The following is a 21,321-nucleotide window of genomic DNA, read 5'->3' as shown; positions in this document are numbered from 1 at the left end:
AATCGACTGGCAAAATTTGGTAAAAAGTGGGTAAAACAACTATAATCACATGTGTTACGAATTGTAAAGTACAAACATTATATTTTTTGTACATTTATTACAAGAGTAAATATATATCATGTATATAGACTCATATTATCACAAATCATTAATCAACGATAGCTTAATTGTATAAACATACATTCATGGATCATGTTAAGCTTCATGGAGACGTCCAACAAAAAGTGGCATCAACTCCGGGGAGACAAAAATATCTAATAAGCAATTTTCCATGTTTTATACATCGTTAATACAGTATAACAGCAAGAATGACAGTAAAAAGGAATGTCACGTCGTTGTCAAAATTCACATTTTAAAGATTGGATTTTCAGAGCAGTTCGTTTTTAAGTGGTGTTGGAAATGCTTTGAATGGTGATGAATTTGTAAAGATAAAATTTCGAAATTTTACCCTGCAACCATTGTAGTTTACATAACGATGTGGTGTTACTCAGGGAAATTGACTTGGTCCAATTTTATTTATACATTATCAAAACGACAACTTTTAATCATAAAACATATCTGTTTATACTTTATGACAAAGGCACTGTGACCTTCCTGTTATCAAATAAGGACTTATATACAGCTTTATCTATACATCTAGCGATTTCTAAATGTATCTATTTATTTATTTATCTATTCATCCATTATTTTACATGTTACATTTCTCTGTGTCATCTTTCCCTGTATTTTCCGCAAGCGTCCTCTTGAGGTGTAAGAAAGCTTGAAGCGCCCGTCTGCCTTGCTGAAATTTAGAAAGAAAAATAAGGGAAAACCGTCTACTATCACAGCTTACCAAAAAAATCACACTATGAGTCATTTTAACATGATTAGAGGAACAAGGATGTCCCCACACTCCATCATTAGGCCGTATATTTGGCGAGAAAAACAACTTTTTAAAAATAAGAGGGGAACACATTATTTATCCATTTTAGGGGCCTTTGTGCTCTAAAATTTTATGACAAACAAGAAAAAAATGATCATCGTGTTAACACATTATTTTGGTTACTATTTACCATAAATTTCTCCGGAATACCAACACCATACAGTACCAACAAAACAAATAAAAAAAAGAAACTCAATTCGTGAGTATCCAGCATTAATTGGACACATACGTCCATTTTGCTTTGTGAAAGACTAAAAATCGGGGGATGGCATTTAAAACTGTGTCGAACTTCAGGAGTTTCCACCAGGGACTGATAGCTAGGAAAGCATACCTCAACAAGAAATTCCCAGTCTTCCGGGTCACCGTCAAAATCCAGACACTTCATGTAGACGGTGTTGATCAAGACTGTTCGTTCATTGTCATCACTCTAAGATTCAAAATTATAAACAAATCCATGTAAATATCATTGTACATGCACGAAACACAAATATCATCAATAATAAACAAACTGTCACATTTGCCATCTTTTTAAAGTCAATGTCATTTTATCATCAACACAATCATCAAATTCAAATTAAAATTAAAATTAAAATTCACATTTATTCGGCAAAAGATAAAAACATCAAAATGAAATCATTACAAATGAAATCATTATAAATAAATACCGGGATTGCTAAAATAAGTTAAAAACTTGTAAACAAGCAACCCCAAACATAAAAACATACAGATACTATACAATACAATAAGATGAAATACGATACAATACAATACAATACAATACGATAATAATAATGTTACATGCTAACAAAATATATGAATGAATTATGTATTTCAATAAATCAATAAGTGGCAAGTATTGTTCTTTTCAGTTTAAGTTTAAATGCGTTCTGGTTCTTAATACCCTTTAAATAACTTGACATGGAGTTCCATTTGTGAGGACCTTGATATCTAATTGATTTATTTTGCAAAAATGAGTTAGTGAATTTTGGTAGATGAAAGTCTTTTTTTTTCTTGTATTAAATGAGTGGACATCCGAGTTCAAATGAAAACTGTCATAAAACGTTACTGGTAGCAAATTATTTTGGAGTTTGTACATAAATAATAAAGTCCGTTGAGAAAGAATATCTGGAAGTTTGAATAAATTTAAGGATTTAAATAATGAAGAGGTGTGCGCCCTGAAGGAAGCATTGCTGCACAACCGAACAGCCCGCTTTTGAAGTATGATAAGGGGCTTTAATAAATTATTAGACGTTCTCGCCCAAACTAAATTACAGTACGTTAAGTAAGGATATATGAGAGTGTAGTTAAGAGAAAGCATGGTAGAGGATGGTAGAAAACTTTTGAGCTTATTCATTACACCGACTTGGGACCGAATCTTCCTGGAAATTAATTCAATGTGTTTTGCCCATATAAGTTTGTTGTCAATGGCAACTCCTAAAAAATTGGCAAATTGTACCTGGTCAATACAGTTACCATCTATTGTCAGATTAACATTTTCAATTAAAGTATCATTTTTTTTACCAAAGTTAAATATCATGAACTTTGTTTTGGTCTGATTAATTTTTAGTTTATTTGATGAAAACCAGCTAGCAACCTTTCATCAAGTTCATCAAGTTCCTTTTGAAGTTCATCATCAACATCATCACTATCACCCAATGCCACCATCACTAACACTACCACTACCACTACCACTACCACCACCATCACCATCACCACAACGACACCACACCCCTACCCCCACGCCTCGAGGAGGCACAGTTGTCATGGGGGACACTGGCTTTTCTAAATGGATAAAGTGTATCATCTTCTTGCCACATTAATTACCTTCACCCTCCCTCCCTCCAAAATTCTCTCTCTATCTCTCTCTCTCTCTCTCTCTTTTTCTCATTTTTAGCCAGCCGATTTAGCCCCCCCCCCCCCTTTTTTTTTCTTTCCTTCTTCTCTCTCTCCCTCTCTCTCTCTCTCTCTCTCTCAGCGCTACACCACTGCTACAAACATCTAGGAATGATCTCTTGACGTCCATAACAAGCGACTTGAAAGACTTGTGATGAGATCCGTTGGGTTCTTAATGTCTACCCCCCCCCTCTCTCTCTCTCTCTCTCTCTCTTTCAATTTAATATCTTTTATTTCAATCTCATGGCCACTGGGGTCCCTCCCTTCGCTGCGTCTACTAACATGACTAACCTCTAAGAACGATCTCTTGACATTCATCACGAGCGACTGGAAAAGACTTGTGATGAGATCCGTTGGATTCTTAATGTCCGTCCGCCCAGCCCCGATGAGATGGGTCTGAATTCCCACCCCATTCCACTCGGCCAGGTTCATCAACTCGTGATAGTCCAACTGCACGGAGCAAGGCAAATAGATATCGCATGATACCTATAGAGTGGTGAAGTGTGACGTCATCAAAAATCTATTTTTAGAATTTCTCAATTTTGTCTTCATTTTCCGAAAGAGCATAATAGTTAGGAGCCAGAGCATATAGCACTGAGTTCCTATTGAGAATATATTAATTCAGATGGTCAAATATCCGCCAATAGTTAACATATTCAATTGGTTTCGACATTTTTGGTGCTCTTTCGGAAAATGTAGAAAAATTGAAAAATTCTAAAAATAGATTTATATGACGTCACAGCTACCTCTGTAGAGCAATCATCCCCGTACATCCAGGGCAAGTGATCGTAGGACAATTTGGGATTCGATCCTTACGCTGACAGTTCGTCAACTCCGTACTCCTCCATACAAAATGTATAACCCCTTTAATATAGGACAATTACAACCCCCGGCCCTCCCCCACCCCCGGCCCGAACTATAACTCTCCTGTGTTACTACCCTATTCACTTCTTGTTGTGGTAAGTCAGTCTTCTTCTTTTCTTCTTCTTCTCTTTTTTCTATTTTTCTTGTTCTTGTTCTTTTTCCTGTTCTTGTTCATCATCTTTTTTCTTCTTCTTCTTCTTCTTCATCTTCTTCTTCTTCTTTCTTCTTCTTCTTCTTCTTCTTCTTCTTCTTCGTCTTCTTCTTCTTCTTCTTCACCTCGTTTCTATTTTTCTTGTTCTTGTTCTTGTTCTTTTTTGTCATTGTTGTTGTTGTTCTTGTCCTTGTTCTTTTTGTGGTATATTCTTCTTCTTCTTTTTTTTTTCTTCTTCTTCCTTTTTCCTCTTCCTCTGTTCTTGTTCAACTCTATCAACACCTTGTGACTTCTGAGGTCTCACTTACCCTGCCGTCCTTATTGATATCCAGAAGTTCAAACATTTCTGTGGCAGACATCAAACGATCACCGAACAGCGCCCTCGCATGGTACGATGTAAACTCGTTGGTCTGAAAGTAGAGAAGGTGAAGAAAACAGAAATAGGTGAAACTCAACATCTGTGGCCCGTTGCATAAAACTTACCATTGATGGTAACTACCATGGAAACCTTAATTTTGATTGGCTGTTGAGCCCTGTTACTATGATAGTTGCCATTGATGGTAAGTTTTATGCAATAGGGCCCGGGAATCTAGTATTATTTTTCCTCATGTCTTACAGGTTCTCTCTCTCTCTCTCTCTCTCTCTCTTTCTCTTTCTCTCTCTTTACTCCATAACCCCATCTTTGTCCGCTTTTCCCACTTTTCTATTTTTGATTATTATGTTCTTGGGTAAGGTCTTCTTCTCAACATTAGTAACAGAAAAAAGGAAACTAAAACTATACCAATTATTTTGCCACATTTATTTGTAACATCTTACCTGAGCACAAGCTCGTCTAAACTCGCCGATGTCGATATTATCGTTTCCATCTAGGTTATTATCGTTGAGAACTTTAACAAAACGAGTCATGGCGTCCGTTTTAATTCGATGCTTCCTCAGTTCCATCTCATGTTGCTTCATGAATGTTTGATGTGCTCTGAGCAAATGGAAGCAACGAAAGATAAATGAATATCAAGATGACAGCATCGCTGTATAAAGGGCGGGCCACCTTTATGTTGCTATTTAAATTGTTTCTTTATTATTTGTATTGCTGCCGGTAAATCTTTGAAAGTTTTTACCGACAACCCACCCGTCCCCTTTCCCCAATTCAAAGTGTTCTGTGTACCAACAAAAACGTCTACATGTACTTTAGGGCCATTGACCAATCGGCCTATTTATATAATAAAACATGGGAAAATGGTTCTTGGAATAGTACCAGATGTCCATTACAATATATGAAAATTAAAGCTTGACGATGAATGTCTTTTCAACCAAATAAAAAAGAATACAGTTCGTAAGATAAACTCCTCATATTATTAAACTGTTATATTGTCAAAGTTTCACTAAACTGCGCCAGTGAGTGAATTTACAACTTATTAATGAAATCTTGCAAAAAGTATTAATGTAAAAAAGATCAGGGCCCCATCTTATAAAGAGTTGACTTACTTGCAACTTATATCGCAACTGTGTATATAAGAGATAGGAGACTGCAACTTGCAAATGATTTGAGGACTTGCGATTGATTGGATCAATCGTAACTCTTTAATAAGACGGGGCCATGGAGGTGTTTCACAAAATTCCAAAGTCGATCTTAACTGTTAGTTAAATTGAAGCATTTTGGAGAGCCATTTGTAGCCTTAAAATTAAATATATTAAAAAACAAAATTATTTTAGGTCTTTCATAAATTCCACATCAAGAACATTAAAGATAAGTTGGACTTTACAATTATGGAAACGGCCGTTAGCATCTATGAAAATATTTTCTAAAATTTATTTTCAAAGGCATAAAATGTTTATTCCAACCATTCATATTTTCTATTAATATCATGTAGATTTCATGTTCTTGATGTGGAATTTATAAAAAGTCTAAAATACTTGAATTTTCGCTTTTGAATATATTCAATTTTAACAATACAAATGGCTCTCCATAATGTTTAAGTCCAACTTAGAGTTAAGTTCGACTTAGGATCTTTGTAAAACACCCCATGACTATTATATGAGTATAGCCTGTTACCTTGCTAGTCGAGTGTTTGGTATCGGAGAAGGAGATGGAAGCAGAGCTGGGTTTGTCGCCAGGACGTGCTGGTCGTGATCGCTGAACTATAAATAATAAAACGAAGATTCTTTTATCTTAAACTTTTCTCATCCTAGACGCACATTCTAAGAATTGTGAAAAACGATTGAATACCTCTTAAATTCTATTCAATTCAATTTTATTCGTCCAAGTTAATTAAAAAGAAATTGTACAGGTTTTTTTTTTACAAGCATTATCAACACTTGTAAAAAAAAACATGTAAAGATTCCATTTGTTTAACTTGAACGAATACAATTGAATTTAATTAAATTTAAGTGGAATTCATAAATCATAAATGGGGGATACATATGCTTCTCCCGAGTCAAGTAATAGTGGCGTGCGATTGATTACTGTAGAGCCTAATGCACAATCAGAAAAAATTGCTCTGCCATACATTGCCATCGTTTGAAAGATATAAATCAACTTCCTGCCAGTGCATACATCAGATACAAGAGCTTATATCGTGTAGAAAAATACGGTGGATATAGTTAAGCACCCTCAATTATTCTCATTAATAGATATGAAATAGAGTTTCCTATACACCAGCTAATCACACCCACGCACACACATTTTTAAAAATAAGAAATGTTGACCTATAAATAGTCTTCAGGGTCCCATCGGGAAACCGACTCCACACCTACTCCAAATGGACTCCAAATTGACTGGGGGTGGCCATCGTGGTAATATAATCATTTAATCATCATAACGTAATCATTATAATCACACAATCATCAACATCCCAGTCACCAGTTAGACAGCATACTGAACAAATGATCTGACTATCTTTGATGATTGTGTTGATGATAAAATGACATTGACTTTAAAAACATGGCGAATTTGAGAGTTTGTTTATTATTACGTGACTGAGGTATTGATTTTAAAAACCCATTTTATATCAGAATAAAGATTTGCTTTATTTTGTTCTTTCTTTGATTTTGCTTTATCTAAGATATCGATTTGAATAATATGCATAAATTCAATTAACGACAGCAAACAAACAGACGAAATAAAATAAGAAAGTTTAACGAAACGAGTCTAAAAGAAGTGGCATATTGACTGACCAGAATAAAACCAAGGGTCTTTTCGTTGAAGGTTCCAAATCGGACTTTCTTGGTGAGGAGTTTACCAACGTCGTTCAAAGGTTGTAACCTTCGCAGAAAACTATCCTCTGGTTTCATGGACAACCACCATCCTGGTGACAGAATAGGAACAATAAAATATGATGGTATAGTAAAACATATTTAACAAATAACAATAATAATGATTACAAATATATATTGTGCGGTCGCTTGCATGGGCAGCGACTCCCTCAAGAACCCAATGCACTCGGCTTTGTTAAAGGGTGATAAGCTGGTCTTGTTTACCCAGAGTAACTACATCAGTATCAATACTGCTCTTCCAGCAGGCCCTGCAATGATTATTACCCTGGGTGGGGAGTGTCAAATGTGGAATGATATCTTAACATATGAAGTAAATGCCGGGTAGGGATTCGAATCCTAACCCTAAAGTGGAGAGTCAACTACTTTACCATGACAGTTAAATAATTGTAGGGCCGTTGTAGTGTTGGCTGAACTTATTTTACTGGCATGAAAACCCAATGGTTATTTTGCTTGTGTTCACTTTCCCCTCCCTGGCACTGATCAAAATAAAGATGATGATGAGGATGGATTTGATTATGATGAAGGTGATGATGGTGGTTGTGGTGGTACTAATGATAAGAATAATCGTGATAATATCAATAATAATGATAATAAGAAGAACAAGAAAAAAAAGAACAAGAAGAACACGAACAAGAACAAGAACAAGAAGAACGTGAAGAAGAAGAACAACAAGCACAATAAAAGAAGAATAACAACAACAAGAACAAGAGGAGGAACAAGAAAAGAAGAACGTGAAGAAGAAGAACAACAACAACAACAACCACAATAAAAGAAGAATAACAACAACAAGAACAACAAGAACAATAGGAAGAACAAGAACGAGAACAAGAACAAGAACAAGAAAAAAGGAAGAACAAGAAGGACAAGAAGAAGAAGACTGACTTACCATCAAAGCAGTGAACAGGGTAGTTACACAGCACACCTCCATCAACATACACGTCTGTACGATCAATGTACCTCCACTGGAATGGGAAGAATACACCTGTTTGGAGGAGGTGGAAGAAATGGAAGAAGGTGACCAGGTATCACCTATGAAAACTGTAACTGCTCCTTTTAGGGTTGACAAAATTGAAAAATGGGTGAACTATGAAAGACTGAAACATTGTATGATATTTCCACACATGTCAACACATTTCGAATTAAAAGTACAACAAATTCCCGAAGCTTGTCAGCATGATTACCATGATTACAGCCCTGAATTTAGACCTCTTGATATAACTGATTCTTGTTCTTCTTTCTGTTTCATACTCATGATATTATGTGCAATAGGGGTAAGTCTGATTTCGAAATCAATCAAGCTAGAAAAGGGTGTGTCTCATCAAATTTGTCGTCAAAGTCAGTTATGTTTTAAGTCACTGCCTAACAGGACAAGTAAATAAATGATAAAAAGAGAATTTTCTCTAAGCCTTAGTAGTCATCCTACTCACATACGACCCCTCCCACACACACACAAACACACACACACCCATATATATATATATATATATATATACTCGTAAATTTGTAATTGCCTACCTCCCCCTTTCTCCCCCCCCCCCCCCCAATCTCCCTCTTTCCTTCTATGCATTTACTTTAATTTATTCCAACTCCACCTCCACCATCTTTCCTGTGTTCTAGTTCACCTGGTATGGCCATGGACATCCTCACCGCGGCTCTAATCGGCAAGAGGGGCGTGGTCTTCACGTGACAATACTCCTCCATCTTCAAGCTCAGATTGGTGACCACCACACAGAGTTCCTTGCCCGTAACCTCATAGAGATCTCGAAATGTAGCATCCGGGTTACCCAGCTTCTCTTCCACCACCTCACCCATCCAGTGATAGAAAGATCTACCAGGATGCCATCCAAGGTGACGTAAGAAGTTGGGCACCATGCTGCAAGGGCCACATCTAGCATCTTCAAAAAAATCAAGTGGTTACAATTTTGTTATTACAATTATGTAAATCATATTTTATTCTTATTCCCTAATTTTTACTTTCTCTTCCTCCTTCTCCTGCAAGTCTGCCTTCTATTCCTCCTCAAAAGTATGTTTTTCCCTTCTTCGCCCTCTTCTCATTCTTAGTCATCATCTTCTTTTTCTCCTTCTCTTTCTTCTCCATCTTCTTCATGTTATTGATGTGATCAAGAATTGTTTTCTTCTTTTCTACCTTGTCGTTTCTTCTCTGTCCGTCATCTTTTTTATTCATTCGACCTCTTATTCTTCTTTAATCGTGTTTTGTTTTGTTAGATTATGTTTTCTTCTTCACCATCTTCTTCATAATTATGCTTTTTCTTCTTAATTCATTTTGAATTTATACTTTCATTTTCTTTTTTCTTTCTTATGTATCGAATGGGGTAAAAGGCACAAACCCATTATCAAACTAGATAATATTTGAAATAGATCTCGGTCACTATTTTGAGAGTTCTATAATGTATTCTTTGTAAATGAAAAATTGTATGCATTTATAACAACGTTTCATAGGGCCAGTGGACATGACAATAACGATTACAATACTTATTTCGTTTCCAAAGACTTTGATCTTTAAAGCTGATTATTCAAAATTGCGAGTAAAATTTCAATTCAATTTTCAATTTCAATTTATTCATGTTTCCAACAAAACATTACAATTCAATTATAAGCATTTAAAATAAATGTAATAAATACATGTTGGAAACAGAGGGGTCCACTAAAAAGCAATGCTTGTACAGGTGTGAACACCTCAAATGATACTAAAGAATAATGAGTAATTACATTAACTAATCCGTAACTACAAAAGGAACTACAAAATAGGGGAAAGAAAAAAGGGGATGCCAAAAGAGACGAGAAAGGGACAAGACAATGCTTTACACGACAAAGATAGAAGAACACGTCGTAATGCCTGTGTGATTTCTCCAGCTAAGCATAAGTAATATTGATTGTATTGTTTATATTGCTAACAATTTTATTTTCAGATGTTACTCAACTATCCCACCCCGCCTCCTTTTCTCATACTCACTAGCATCTGATCGTTGTTATAATAAATGTGTACGGATGGAATAATATTATCTAAGAAAACTTAAGAAAAAAGGAAATATGCTCTGATTGGTAGAGTAGTGGTCTCGTAACCGGTAGGTCCCGGGTTCGAAAACATGACAATGTACTAGTGCTCTTTGGTAAGGCACTAATTCTCATCACCAAGTCGCTCGGAGATGATTTAAAGCCGTCAGTCGCTTGGTTGTTTACTTACAAGCATAATGCTTTATTAGCAGTCAGGTACAATAATTATCATCATCAAACATCAAACCAAAGTAAGAAACAGGGGGGGATCATTCACCTAGTGCATCGTTAAAGAAAGGTCCATTTTTCATGACATCAAGGAACTTTTCCGAAGTGTGTCCTACGGCTAGCAAGGCAGCAGTGATGGAACCCACGCTAGCACCTCCAAAACGACGTAACTTCTCAAGGTGCCCAAGACGTTCCAGCTCCTTCAAGAAGAAAAAAGAGAAAAGAGATTGACAATAAAAGAAGAACATGGAAAGGAGCTTTAAAAATGTTATTAAAAAAAGATAATATATTAGATCTGAAAATCGTATAAACGATTAAACTAAGTATGTTGAATATATTATGTTAAATTGATGATAAAGGTGTGGTAACGTCTCAAGCCCTATAGGCTCATATTATATTGTGATGTATTATGTATATTGTATTATGATTGTAACTGCCTTCTAAATATCTACTGCTATTGTTATTGTTTAATCTCACGTTGATCATACCATGTAGTGTGATGAACCATGCAGAAATGAATAAATAAATAATTGAATAAAATGAACAATTTAAGGAACGAAACTGCAGAGGGGAAAGAGCTGGAAAGGTGCGAGTGTGAGTGAGAGGGAATGAAAGGAGACATAACAGGCTGACAAAAGAGAGGTGGGTAGACAAAGAGAGGGGTTAACAGACAAAGAGAGAGAGAGAGAGAGAGGGGGGGGAAAGAAAGAAAGGGGGAGTGGGAAATGGGCAGAGAGAGACTGGAAGAGAGAGAGAGGGGGAGAGAGAGAGCGGGGGAGAGAAAGAGGAGAGGGAAGGAGGGCAAAGAGAGAGAAAAATAATGAGGGAGAGGAAGAGGAAGGGGGGAGACATGACTCATGTTTAGCTCAAGTAGCCATGACTGTATACGTTGACGGAGACTCTCATGTTTCTGTTTGAAGACATATTTTGCAACATGCTGCCAACTTTGCCACCGTGATACAGGTACCCTGCCTTTGAACGAACCGATGATACCCTGTGAATTAATCGGCCAAAGTGTGATGGATCACTTTCGCCAAAAGTAAAAGGTTGCATAATATCAGATTTCACTGTTCTTTGCAAACACATGACATTCGCCTTGCACTTTTTATGTGTTTTGGTGTGCTTATTCTATGTTATCCAAAACAAATGTAACTACAAAAATGTCTTAAACGATAATGCGATATCTTATAATGTATGTTGAAAGTAAGGAAGACGACAACGAAAAATCAGGAACAAGTATTCAATCATTGGTATGTATACACGATGACGTATCATGTGCCAAACAATATCGGTTTTGTTTGTCAATGATTTAATTTGAAATCGTTGAATTGATCGTTTTCGCTCTGTTGAAAGCATCAACATGATGAAATAATATCCTAAGTAGGCTACAATCCGTTAAGACGAAGTATGTAGTCTTTATAATTGAGAAGCATGGTGCAAAGAAAATCAGCAAAGTCTGAATATATATACAATGATCACATTTGCTCCGAACACGATAGTAACTGCTTTTAAAACAAATCAACTTAACGCAATGTCAATATTTAATTTTCTGTTAATCGTTAGTCATATATTATATGGTCTGGTCAAATATCTATTTTCTTCGTGTTTATATCAATGGGTTATGGGTATACACACTAAGAAAAATGGTGCAACTATGCACCTTTAGGGGTTCAAACCGATGCAACAATAGCAGCACCTTTAGGGGTTAAATCCTGCACCCTTTTTAAAGGTGCAATCCTGCACCCTTCAAAAGGGTGCCAGATCGAACCTTTTAGGGGAAATGTTAGTACCCTTTATGGTTCAATCCTGCACCTTTAGGGGTGCAAACCGATGCAACAATAGCAGCACCTTTAGGGGTTAAATCCTGCACCCTTTAGGAGGGTGCCAGAATGCACCCATCATCGAGGAATACTCGTGACATTTGCTCGTACACATATACATATTAAACATGCATGATGTTTCTTGGTTAGTAATCATATAATCAATATATATATTGCTAAAACGTGAATGTAATTGTAACATGATCAGACAAAATAATCTATTGGTTAATGATTGCCGAAGGAAAATACAAATCACAAAATTGATGTGCATTGTCATAATTTGCTTAACAAATCATAAGATAAATGTATTTTTTTGTGAACACGTGGAAAGTAATCATGAATATGCATGCAATATGCAAACTTTTATTTTGCACCTTTTTGGGGTTGTTAGGGTTCATTTTTGTGGGAAGGGTGCAAAATCTTATATTGCACCCTTTTTTGAACCCCTTTTCCTTCAATAGGGTTCATTTTTATGTAAAGGGTGCAAACTCTTATTTTGCACCCTTTTTTGCACCCTTTTTTCTTAGAGTGTACAAACAAATAATAATAATAATCCATGATATGATATGTATGTATTTAAACTTTGTGTGATTTCCATTGTATTTGTAACGTATAATCTGTACATGGCCTCTTATAAAAACGGTTTTAATACTGAAAGAGTTACCCTGTTTAAATTAAACAAAGAAATTAATCAATTAAATCTTTAAAAATATCTATTTCAATCGTTTGGACATGCAGATACACAAGCAACAAATAACAAACAAAAGCTAACATAGGAGTACAAAGTGAGGGCTAGGAACGACAGACTGCAGAGGATATTTAAACATTTTTATTCTAATTTAATTAAAACTCACCATAATAGCCCCAATGTAAGCTGTCCCCTGACTTCCACCGCCTTCAAACACCACATTCTCGTACGGGAACTCGACGTCAGCCAAAAAGTTCAGCGCACTCCCCATCATGTCCGACGGGATCGAAGACGACCTCGGCTGGCAGTCCAACGCATCCTCACCGTAATCAATGACGTCGGGTAACTTGCTATACGATTTTCGAAGTCGGCACTCGGCATCGTTAAAGCTGCAATGACTGGAGCGTCGACTGCCCCGACGTTGCTGAGGTAAAGGTAGATGTGATTCCGCAGCTCCCATTAGAAGCGTTGTTGACTCGGGTTGGTAACTGAAGGGATTAAAACGAATGGCGTTGAGAGAATAGCTGATACCCTTGATATTCACTACCAAGTCATCTCAATCAGGGTCCGTGGCATAGCCAGGTTCCAGTCATAATGGGGGTGTATTGTGGGGACCTACCGGAAATGAGGAGAAGAAAAAACAGGCCATCGAGTGACGTTAGGGGTGGAGCGGGGGTAACATCATCATCTTAATGATAATTCGAAGAATAAAAATGGCAATGATAATAATACTAACTATAATAGTAATAATGTAGAAAAAAAAGGAGAAGATGAGAAATACTCCTACTACTAATAATTATGATAATAATAATACTAATAATAGCAATTATAATATTCGTAATATAAATAACAAGGACAATTATAATGATAATAATGATGATAATAAAAATGATAACAATAGTAACAATAATAATAGCTAGTTTTATATCGCTTTTCAGGACCGAAGGCCCTCTCAAAGTGCTTTACAGATATTACCCCGGTCATCGGATTCAGGCTTATCCGCACACGATGTATGCACATTCTCCACTCCCTGGGGAGCATTCCAGCCAGGCGTCATTTTTACAAGCGCTAATTTTTTTGGCTCCCGAAAATTTGAAAATTGCGCCGGCCAATAATTCGCTCAGTGGCGGAGGGGGGGGGGGGGGGGTAGTGAGCACTATTATTTTTTGGGGGGCCCTCGAAAATTTGAAAAATCTACAAAACCGACTCTAGTCCGACAGCAGACCGATCGAACATATAACATTACCCCTGATAGAAAAAAGTGTCAGTCGATTTGGACTCGGTATGGAGTCGGTTTGAAGGTGTGACTGAAGAATTTTAATGCGGCAATTTCTGTAGCCTTGTGCTCCATCTATGAAAACGTGCGAACATTACAACAACGAGCTACGAGATCCCAACACTGATGATTTATATAGACGATACAAAACGGGTTTCAAATTGCCATCTAGTTGCTTTACCAGGAGTCTTTAAGGTTCGAGAGGGCACGCCCCCCCCCCCCCTCCCCCTCGAGGCTACGCCAATGGGATTGCGATAATATAATACTGATACCTGGCTGTTACGTGATATTGAATTTCGAATCTAGGACAGTTGCACGGGTGAAATTACCTTATCCATTCAATGACATGCTTCTCTCTCTCTCTCTATCTCTCTCTCTCTCTCTCTCTCTCTATTTCTCTCTATATTTCTCTCTCGCCATTCTTGTCTCTTCTATTCGGCTCTCTCTCTCTCTCTCTCTCTTTCTCTTACACACACACACAATTCTTAAAACCAGGAGCAGAACATAGATATGTATGTTATTGGCTGTGTCACGTGTCTAGTCCCACATTGCAGACACTGTGACGCACGAGTGTGTGTCTGCAATCAACCAGGCCCGTAGCCACGGGAGGGTGGGGGGGGGGGGGGGGGGCACGTGCCCCCAAAATTTACCAAGATCGGTTGAACTTGTTAGACCCCTCCTCAGGACGTTGATCAATTACATGTACATGTATGTGCCCCCCCCCCAAAAAAAAAAAAAAAAAAAAAAAAACACTCTGGCTACGGCCCTGCAATCAACAACATTTTTGTTTAGAGTTTTCAACTTTGAACTCCATTTTTCGAAAGAGCATCAAAAATAATGTTTGTCTGTTGAAAACCAATCAAATATGTTCAATATTGGCTGAGATATGACCATCCGAACTGTTATTTTGCTCTGATTCGTAATGTTGCTCTGGTTCGTAGCATTACGAAACGAAGCAAAATAACAGTGATTTGCTATTGAAATCTATTTATCCGGATGGTCAAAATCTCAGCCAAAACTGGGCATATTCAATTGATTTTCAATAGGAAATCACTGTTATTTTGCTCTGGTTCGTAAAATAGATTTGTATAACGTCACAGCTTCGGTACTCAATGGAGCTGGGTGACACAAAGTCAAATGTTGAAAGGTACCGAGGTCACGCGCCTGCTTCTATATTTTTTTATTTTTTTTGGGGGGGGGGGCTGATGATGAACTAAATAAAATCAACGACAAAGGGACAAAGGGACTAAACGAAGAGTCGAACCAAGTACCGGTAGAACAACGATTTAACACATGCAGGCAGCACCGTGGGAACTTTTCAAATAGAACACAATGACTAGACAGATTAGAGAAGAAGTCAAGTATCAGGTTCGCGTTTCGGTCGTGTGCCAGGATTTGAAAAGAGGTGTACTTTTGATGCAGGGGAATTTCGAGTGGCTAGACAAAAAAAACTAAACTAAACGGAGCTCATGAGCATTTGTCTACATCAATAACCCGCTTCTTGTAACGGCCAAAATTAAACTGATTGAATCTTTCCGCAGCACGAAGCGTACGACCATTAGTAGTCCTATATACACGGGTCTGAAAATAAGACTTTTTAATTAAACGACCGCAATCGCTAAATTCGATTCGACATCTAACGGTCGTTATTTTCCCTCGAAAAGACTTTTTCATGCCCTTTTGTTTTGAGGGAAGTTCTAAATTAGTATTATCTTTCAAATGCCGTTGGAATTTTACCTTTTTTATTTGTTGGCCTGCACATGGGATATAGTACCTTTAAAGGGGAATTCCACCTTGATAATAATTTTTTTTAAATATATATTATAGGAGAAAAAATGAGAAGAACAATTAAGATTTGAGAAAAATCGGACAATAAATAAGAAAGTTATGGAATTTTTTAAATCCATAAGTTTGCATGAAATACTTCAGATCTGTGAGTCAAATTGGCAACGCGGTCTCTTAATATGATGTCATCCCCTAACATTGTATTCTTTGTTGAATGCAAGAAATTTCATTAAATTCCATTTTGATCAAAAGATATATTTCTTCGTGCCAATCTCGATCGTATATCACGGGTAACATGTTATTTCATGCATCCCCATATAAGATAGGTCTACACTATTCCATTCATATTCAGATAAATTGAGATTTTGGGTCATCCTGTCATTCTGATCGGTGGTGAATTGTGAGGGATAACATCACAACATTTTGACCGCATTGGCATTGCCAATTTGTCTCACAGATTCCATGATTTCAACAGATTCATAACTTTCTTATTTTGTTGTCCGATTTTTCTCAAACTTTCGCTGAATTTTCTCTCTAATTTTTCGGCTTCTATTAAGACCAATTTAATATCAGGGTAAGATCCGAACATTAATTTCTTCCTTTGTTCCACGATAGTCATGTCTACCTTTTAAAGGTTTATTGAGAATGTTCCATAATCGAAATCATACAACTGAACTGACTTGAATAATAATCATATGGTGCATGATTAACGTTTGAAAAGAAATGTATACATATTAAAAATAAAGGGATATAATATACGATTATCAATACATATAAGAATGTTTGGACTAAATCTTCAACTTATATATACTCATGAATAATAGGAGAATGTCTTCTGTTTTCATTAACGAAGAAAACCCTGTCAGATAATACAGACTACCTACACGCGGAAATTCCCCTTCCATCAGAATTAGATATCTTTTCATATCAATTCAAGGCACGCGACCGACTTGCCAATCATTTAGGTGTCGCGTATGGTTGGCCAACTATGGTTGGCTATCGCCTTCATTACGTGTGCCTAGACCGTACGCGTGCATGTCAGAGCGTACGCGTGGTTCCGACATAACGTACGCGTGGGTCTATCATAACGTACGCGTGGTTCTGACAGAACGTACGCATGGTCATTTTCCATTATACTTCTATGTAATTCTTAACGTACGCATGGTTTTGACATAGCGTACGCGTGGTTCTGTCATAGCGTACGCGTGGTTGAATATGGTTGGCTATCGCCTTCATTACGTGTGCCAAGACCGTACGCGTGCATGTCAGAGCGTACGCGTGGTTCCGACAGAACGTACGCGTGGGTCGATCATAACGTACGCGTGGTTCTGACAGAACGTACGCATGGTCATTTTCCATTATACTTCTATGTAATTCTTAACGTACGCATGGTTTTGACATAGCGTACGCGTGGTTCAGTCATGTCATACGCGTGGTTGTGTCATGTCATACGCGTGGGTCCCGAAAAAATGTGTAACTCCAAGACGGAACCACGCGTACGTTATGACAGAACCACGCGTACGTTATGACGGAACCACGCGTACGTTATGACAAAACCACGCGTACGTTATGACAGAACCACGCGTACGTAATTCAGCTGTGTGTTTTTACTGTTTACTAGACAGTCGTACAACCAATGAGAAAGCTTGTTGTATTGTGTGGATAGCGCTGAATTTCCGCCGTTCTTTTATTTGCTGGCCGAGCATGCTTTCCCGTTTACAAAGGTGGGGAAAGAGGGGCGTTAATGGGATATAAGGGAGGGGGATAAAATGGTATAAAAGGAGGGGTTGGGGGGGGGGGGAGTTCATGGGATATAAAGGAGTGTACATTACGGGGTTTTATTAATTATGAACAATGGGCAGGATCGTTTGAGGATAATGACAAGGGGGTGGGCTTAGTGATGTAGCGGATGGTTATAGGTTAGTGTATATAGGTGTGGGGGTTGTTGGAGAGGGGGGGGGGGGTTAATGGGGAAATAAAGGAGTATATATTATACCTATTTCGTTTTAAGGTTTTTAAAATTAATTATGAACCGCAGAAAGGATTGTTTGAGGGTGATGAGAAGAGGGAGGACATGGCCATGTATCCTGGATGATCAGAGGCTACCGGGGTGGAGGGGGGGGGGGGGGCTGAGAGGGGCGGATGGTTATAGGTTAGTGTAGGTATGGGGGTTGTTGGGGGTTAGGGGGAAGAGGGGAAATAAAGGAGTATATATTATACCTATTTCGTTTTAAGGTTTTTAAAATTAATTATGAATCGCAGAAAGGATTGTTTGAGGGTGATGAGAAGAGGGAGGACATGGCCATGTATCCTGGATGACCAGAGGCTACCGGGGTGGAGGGGGGGGGGGCTGAGAGGGGCGTTAATGGGATATAAAAGAGCATATATTACCTACTTTGTTTTAAGGGGGTTTATTAAATATGAACAGTGGGTAGGATTGTTTGAGGGTGATGGAAAGGAGTTGGGCTTAGTGATGTGGTCTGGATGGTTAGGGGCTAGTATAGGGAGATGGGGGTTGTTGAAGCGGGGGGGGGGATGGTTCAGGGGAAATAAAGGAGTATATATTATACCTCCTTCGTCTTAAGGGTTTTATTTACTATGAACAGTGTATAGAATTGTTTGAGGATGTTGAGAAAGGGGCGGGCATAGTGAAGGAGCGGTGATGGAAAGAGGCTAGCCTGGATGGGGTTGTTGGAGAGGGGGGGGGGTTAATGGGGAAATAAAGGAGTATATATTATACCTATTTCGTTTTAAGGTTTTTAAAATTAATTATGAACCGCAGAAAGGATTGTTTGAGGGTGATGAGAAGAGGGAGGACATGGCCATGTATCCTGGATGATCAAAGGCTACCGGGGTGGAGGGGGGGGGGGGCTGAGAGGGGCGTTAACGGGATATAAAAGAGCGTATATTATCTACTTTGTTTTAAGGGGTTTTATTAAATATGGACAGTGGGTAGGATTGTTTGAGGGTAATGGAAAGGAGTTGGGCTTAGTGATGTGGGATGGATGGTTAGGGGCTAGTATAGGGAGATGGGGGTTGTTGGAGCGGGGGGGGGGGTGGTTCAGGGGAAATAAAGGGGTATATATTACCTTCGTCTCTCTGAGGGGTTTTATTCATTTTGAACAGTGGATAGGATTGTTATAGGGTGATGGGAACGGGGAGGGCATAATCATATACCCTCGATGGTTTGGGGCTAGCGGGGGGGGGGGGTAGACGGAGAGGGACGTTAATGGGATATACGGGAGTGGGATAATGGGATACTAGGAGGAGTGCCGGAGAGGGGCGTTAATCGGATATAAAGGAGTAGGAGGGGCCGGGGAGGGGGAGGGTGCCGGAAAGGGGCGTTAATTGGCTATAAAGGAGTGTATATTACCTTCGTCTTTCTCAGGGGTTTTATTAATATTGAACAGTGGATAGGATTAGTTTAAGGTGATGGGAAGGGAGAGGGCATAGTCATGTAGCCTCGATTGCTTGGGGCTAGCGGGGAGGGGGGGCGGCGGGGCGGGGAGGGCGTTTATGGGATATAAGGGAGAGGGATACTGGGATACTAGGAGGGGTGCCTGGGAGCGGCGTTAATCGGATATAAAGGAGTGAGAGGGGGCCGGGGAGAGGGGAGGGTGCCGGAGAGTGGCGTCGATTGGCTATAAAGGAGTGTATATTACCTTCGTCTTTCTCAGGGGTTTTATTAATATTGAACAGTGGATAGGATCAGTTTAAGGTGATGGGAAGGGGGAGGGCATAGTCATGTAGCCTCGTTTGCTTGGGGCTAGCGGGGAGGGGGGGGGGGCGGCGGGGCGGGGAGGGCGTTTATGGGATATAAGGGAGAGGGATACTGGGATACTAGGAGGGGTGCCTGGGAGCGGCGTTAATCGGATATAAAGGAGTGAGAGGGGGCCGGGGAGAGGGGAGGGTGCCGGAGATGGGCGTCGATTGGCTATAAAGGAGTGTGTATTACCTTCGTCTTTCTCAGGGGTTTTATTGATATTGAACAGTGGATAGGATCAGTTTAAGGTGATGGGAAGGGGGAGGGCATAGTCATGTAGCCTCGTTTGCTTGGGGCTAGCGGGGGGGGGGGCGGGGAGGGCCTTTATGGGATATAAGGGAGTGGGATAATGGGATACTAGGTGCCGGGGAGAGTCGTTAATGGGGATATAAAGGAGTTGGATATAAAGGAATAATGGAATGTAAAGGAGTGGGAGGGGGCCGAGGAGGGGCCGGGGGAGGGGGAAGGGCGTTTAAGGGTTTTAAAGGAGTGTATATTACTTACTTTGTTTAAAGAATTATTAATTATGTACAGTGGGTAGGATTGTTTGAGGGTGATGGAAAGGAGTTGGGCTTAGTGATGTGGCCTGGATGGTTAGGGGCTAGTATAGGGAGGTGGGGGTTGTTCGAGCACGGGGGGGGGGGGTTCAGGGGAAATAAAGGAGTATATATTGTACCTCCTTCGTCTTAAGGGTTTTTATTAACTATGAACAGCGGATAGGATTGTTTAAAGGTGGTGGAAAGAAGTTGGGCTTAGTGATGTGGCCTGGTTGGTTAGAGGCTAGTGTAGGGAGATGGGAGGTTGTTTGGGGGGGGGGGTTTAGGGTAAATAAAGGAGTATATATTATACCTCCTTCGTCTTAAGGGTTTTTATTAACTATGAACAGCGGATAGGATTGTTTGAGGGTGGTGGAAAGAAGTTGGGCTTAGTGATGTGGCCTGGTTGGTTAGAGGCTAGTGTAGGGAGATGGGAGGTTGTTTGGGGGGGGGGGGTTCAGGGTAAATAAAGGAGTATATATTATACCTCCTTCGTCTTAAGGGTTTTTATTAACTATCAACAGCGGATAGGATTGTTTGAGGGTGGTGGAAAGAAGTTGGGCTTAGTGATGTGGCCTGGTTGGTTAGAGGCTATAGTGTAGAAAAGGGGGAGGGAAAAATGAGAGGGAAAGGGAAAGAAAAAATAAAGAGAAGGAAAAGAAAGGAAAGAAAGGAAAGAGAAAAGAAGAGAGAAAGAGAAAAAAGAAAAAGAGGAAGAAGAGGAAAGAAAGGGAAACAAGAAGAAGAAAAAAAAGGGGGGTGGGGAAAGGAAAAAATGAAGAAAAAATATAAAAATGAAACAAAGGAAACGGGGGATGAAAGAGAGGAGAGAGATGGGGTAAGAGCCTGAGAGAAGACGGGTGGGAGTAAGAAAGAGAGAGGAGGATGTTCGATGGAGTCGCCATGTCAAAGGAGCAAGACAAATATGCATAGATAATTATGTTGCTGTGTCGGGTCCGCTATGTCGGTATTCTTGCTCGATCCCCGTGTACTATATATCAATGCAGAAGTTTGAAGTCGGTGAGATGGTTTATTATGGTCGGCTGGCAATTTGTTTTCCCTACGGACGGTGATTTTTTATCGGACAAAGAAATATTTTTTTTTTTGAAA

The 21,321-nt window shown here is 39.0% G+C and overlaps 1 protein-coding gene across 1 annotated transcript; it reads right to left on the bottom strand.

Moving 5' to 3' along the window:
* Nucleotides 1-617: 617 nt before the first annotated feature.
* On the bottom strand, nucleotides 618-13,311 carry LOC105447314. The gene is made up of 11 exons (XM_030989851.1): nucleotides 13,018-13,311; nucleotides 10,393-10,543; nucleotides 8,693-8,995; nucleotides 7,987-8,082; nucleotides 7,002-7,132; nucleotides 5,881-5,966; nucleotides 4,647-4,803; nucleotides 4,139-4,240; nucleotides 3,107-3,265; nucleotides 1,254-1,349; nucleotides 618-781 (listed from the first exon to the last, which is right to left on the bottom strand). Exons 1-11 carry the CDS (start codon nucleotides 13,309-13,311, stop codon nucleotides 689-691), a joined length of 1,668 nt encoding a protein of 555 aa, XP_030845711.1. The 3' UTR covers nucleotides 618-688.
* Between the last annotated feature and the right edge of the window lie 8,010 nt (nucleotides 13,312-21,321).

The sequence above is a fragment of the Strongylocentrotus purpuratus genome, unplaced genomic scaffold (genome assembly GCF_000002235.5).
Source record: "Strongylocentrotus purpuratus isolate Spur 01 unplaced genomic scaffold, Spur_5.0 spur5_scaffold_19, whole genome shotgun sequence".
Lineage (NCBI taxonomy): Eukaryota > Metazoa > Echinodermata > Echinoidea > Camarodonta > Strongylocentrotidae > Strongylocentrotus > Strongylocentrotus purpuratus.
The sequence above is the reverse complement of the archived record's forward strand: the minus strand, read 5'-3'. Positions and strand labels throughout refer to the sequence as shown.

Coding starts and splice junctions, on each gene's coding strand:
- LOC105447314 (XM_030989851.1), bottom strand. CDS start 13,311: ATGGGAGCTGCGGAATCACATCTACCTTTACCTCAGCAACGTCGGGGC. Junction 5,967..7,001: donor AGACCCTTGGTTTTATTCTG/GTCAGTCAATAT, acceptor TATTATTTATAG/TTCAGCGATCACGACCAGCA. Junction 4,804..5,880: donor CCAAACACTCGACTAGCAAG/GTAACAGGCTAT, acceptor CCATTTGCTCAG/AGCACATCAAACATTCATGA.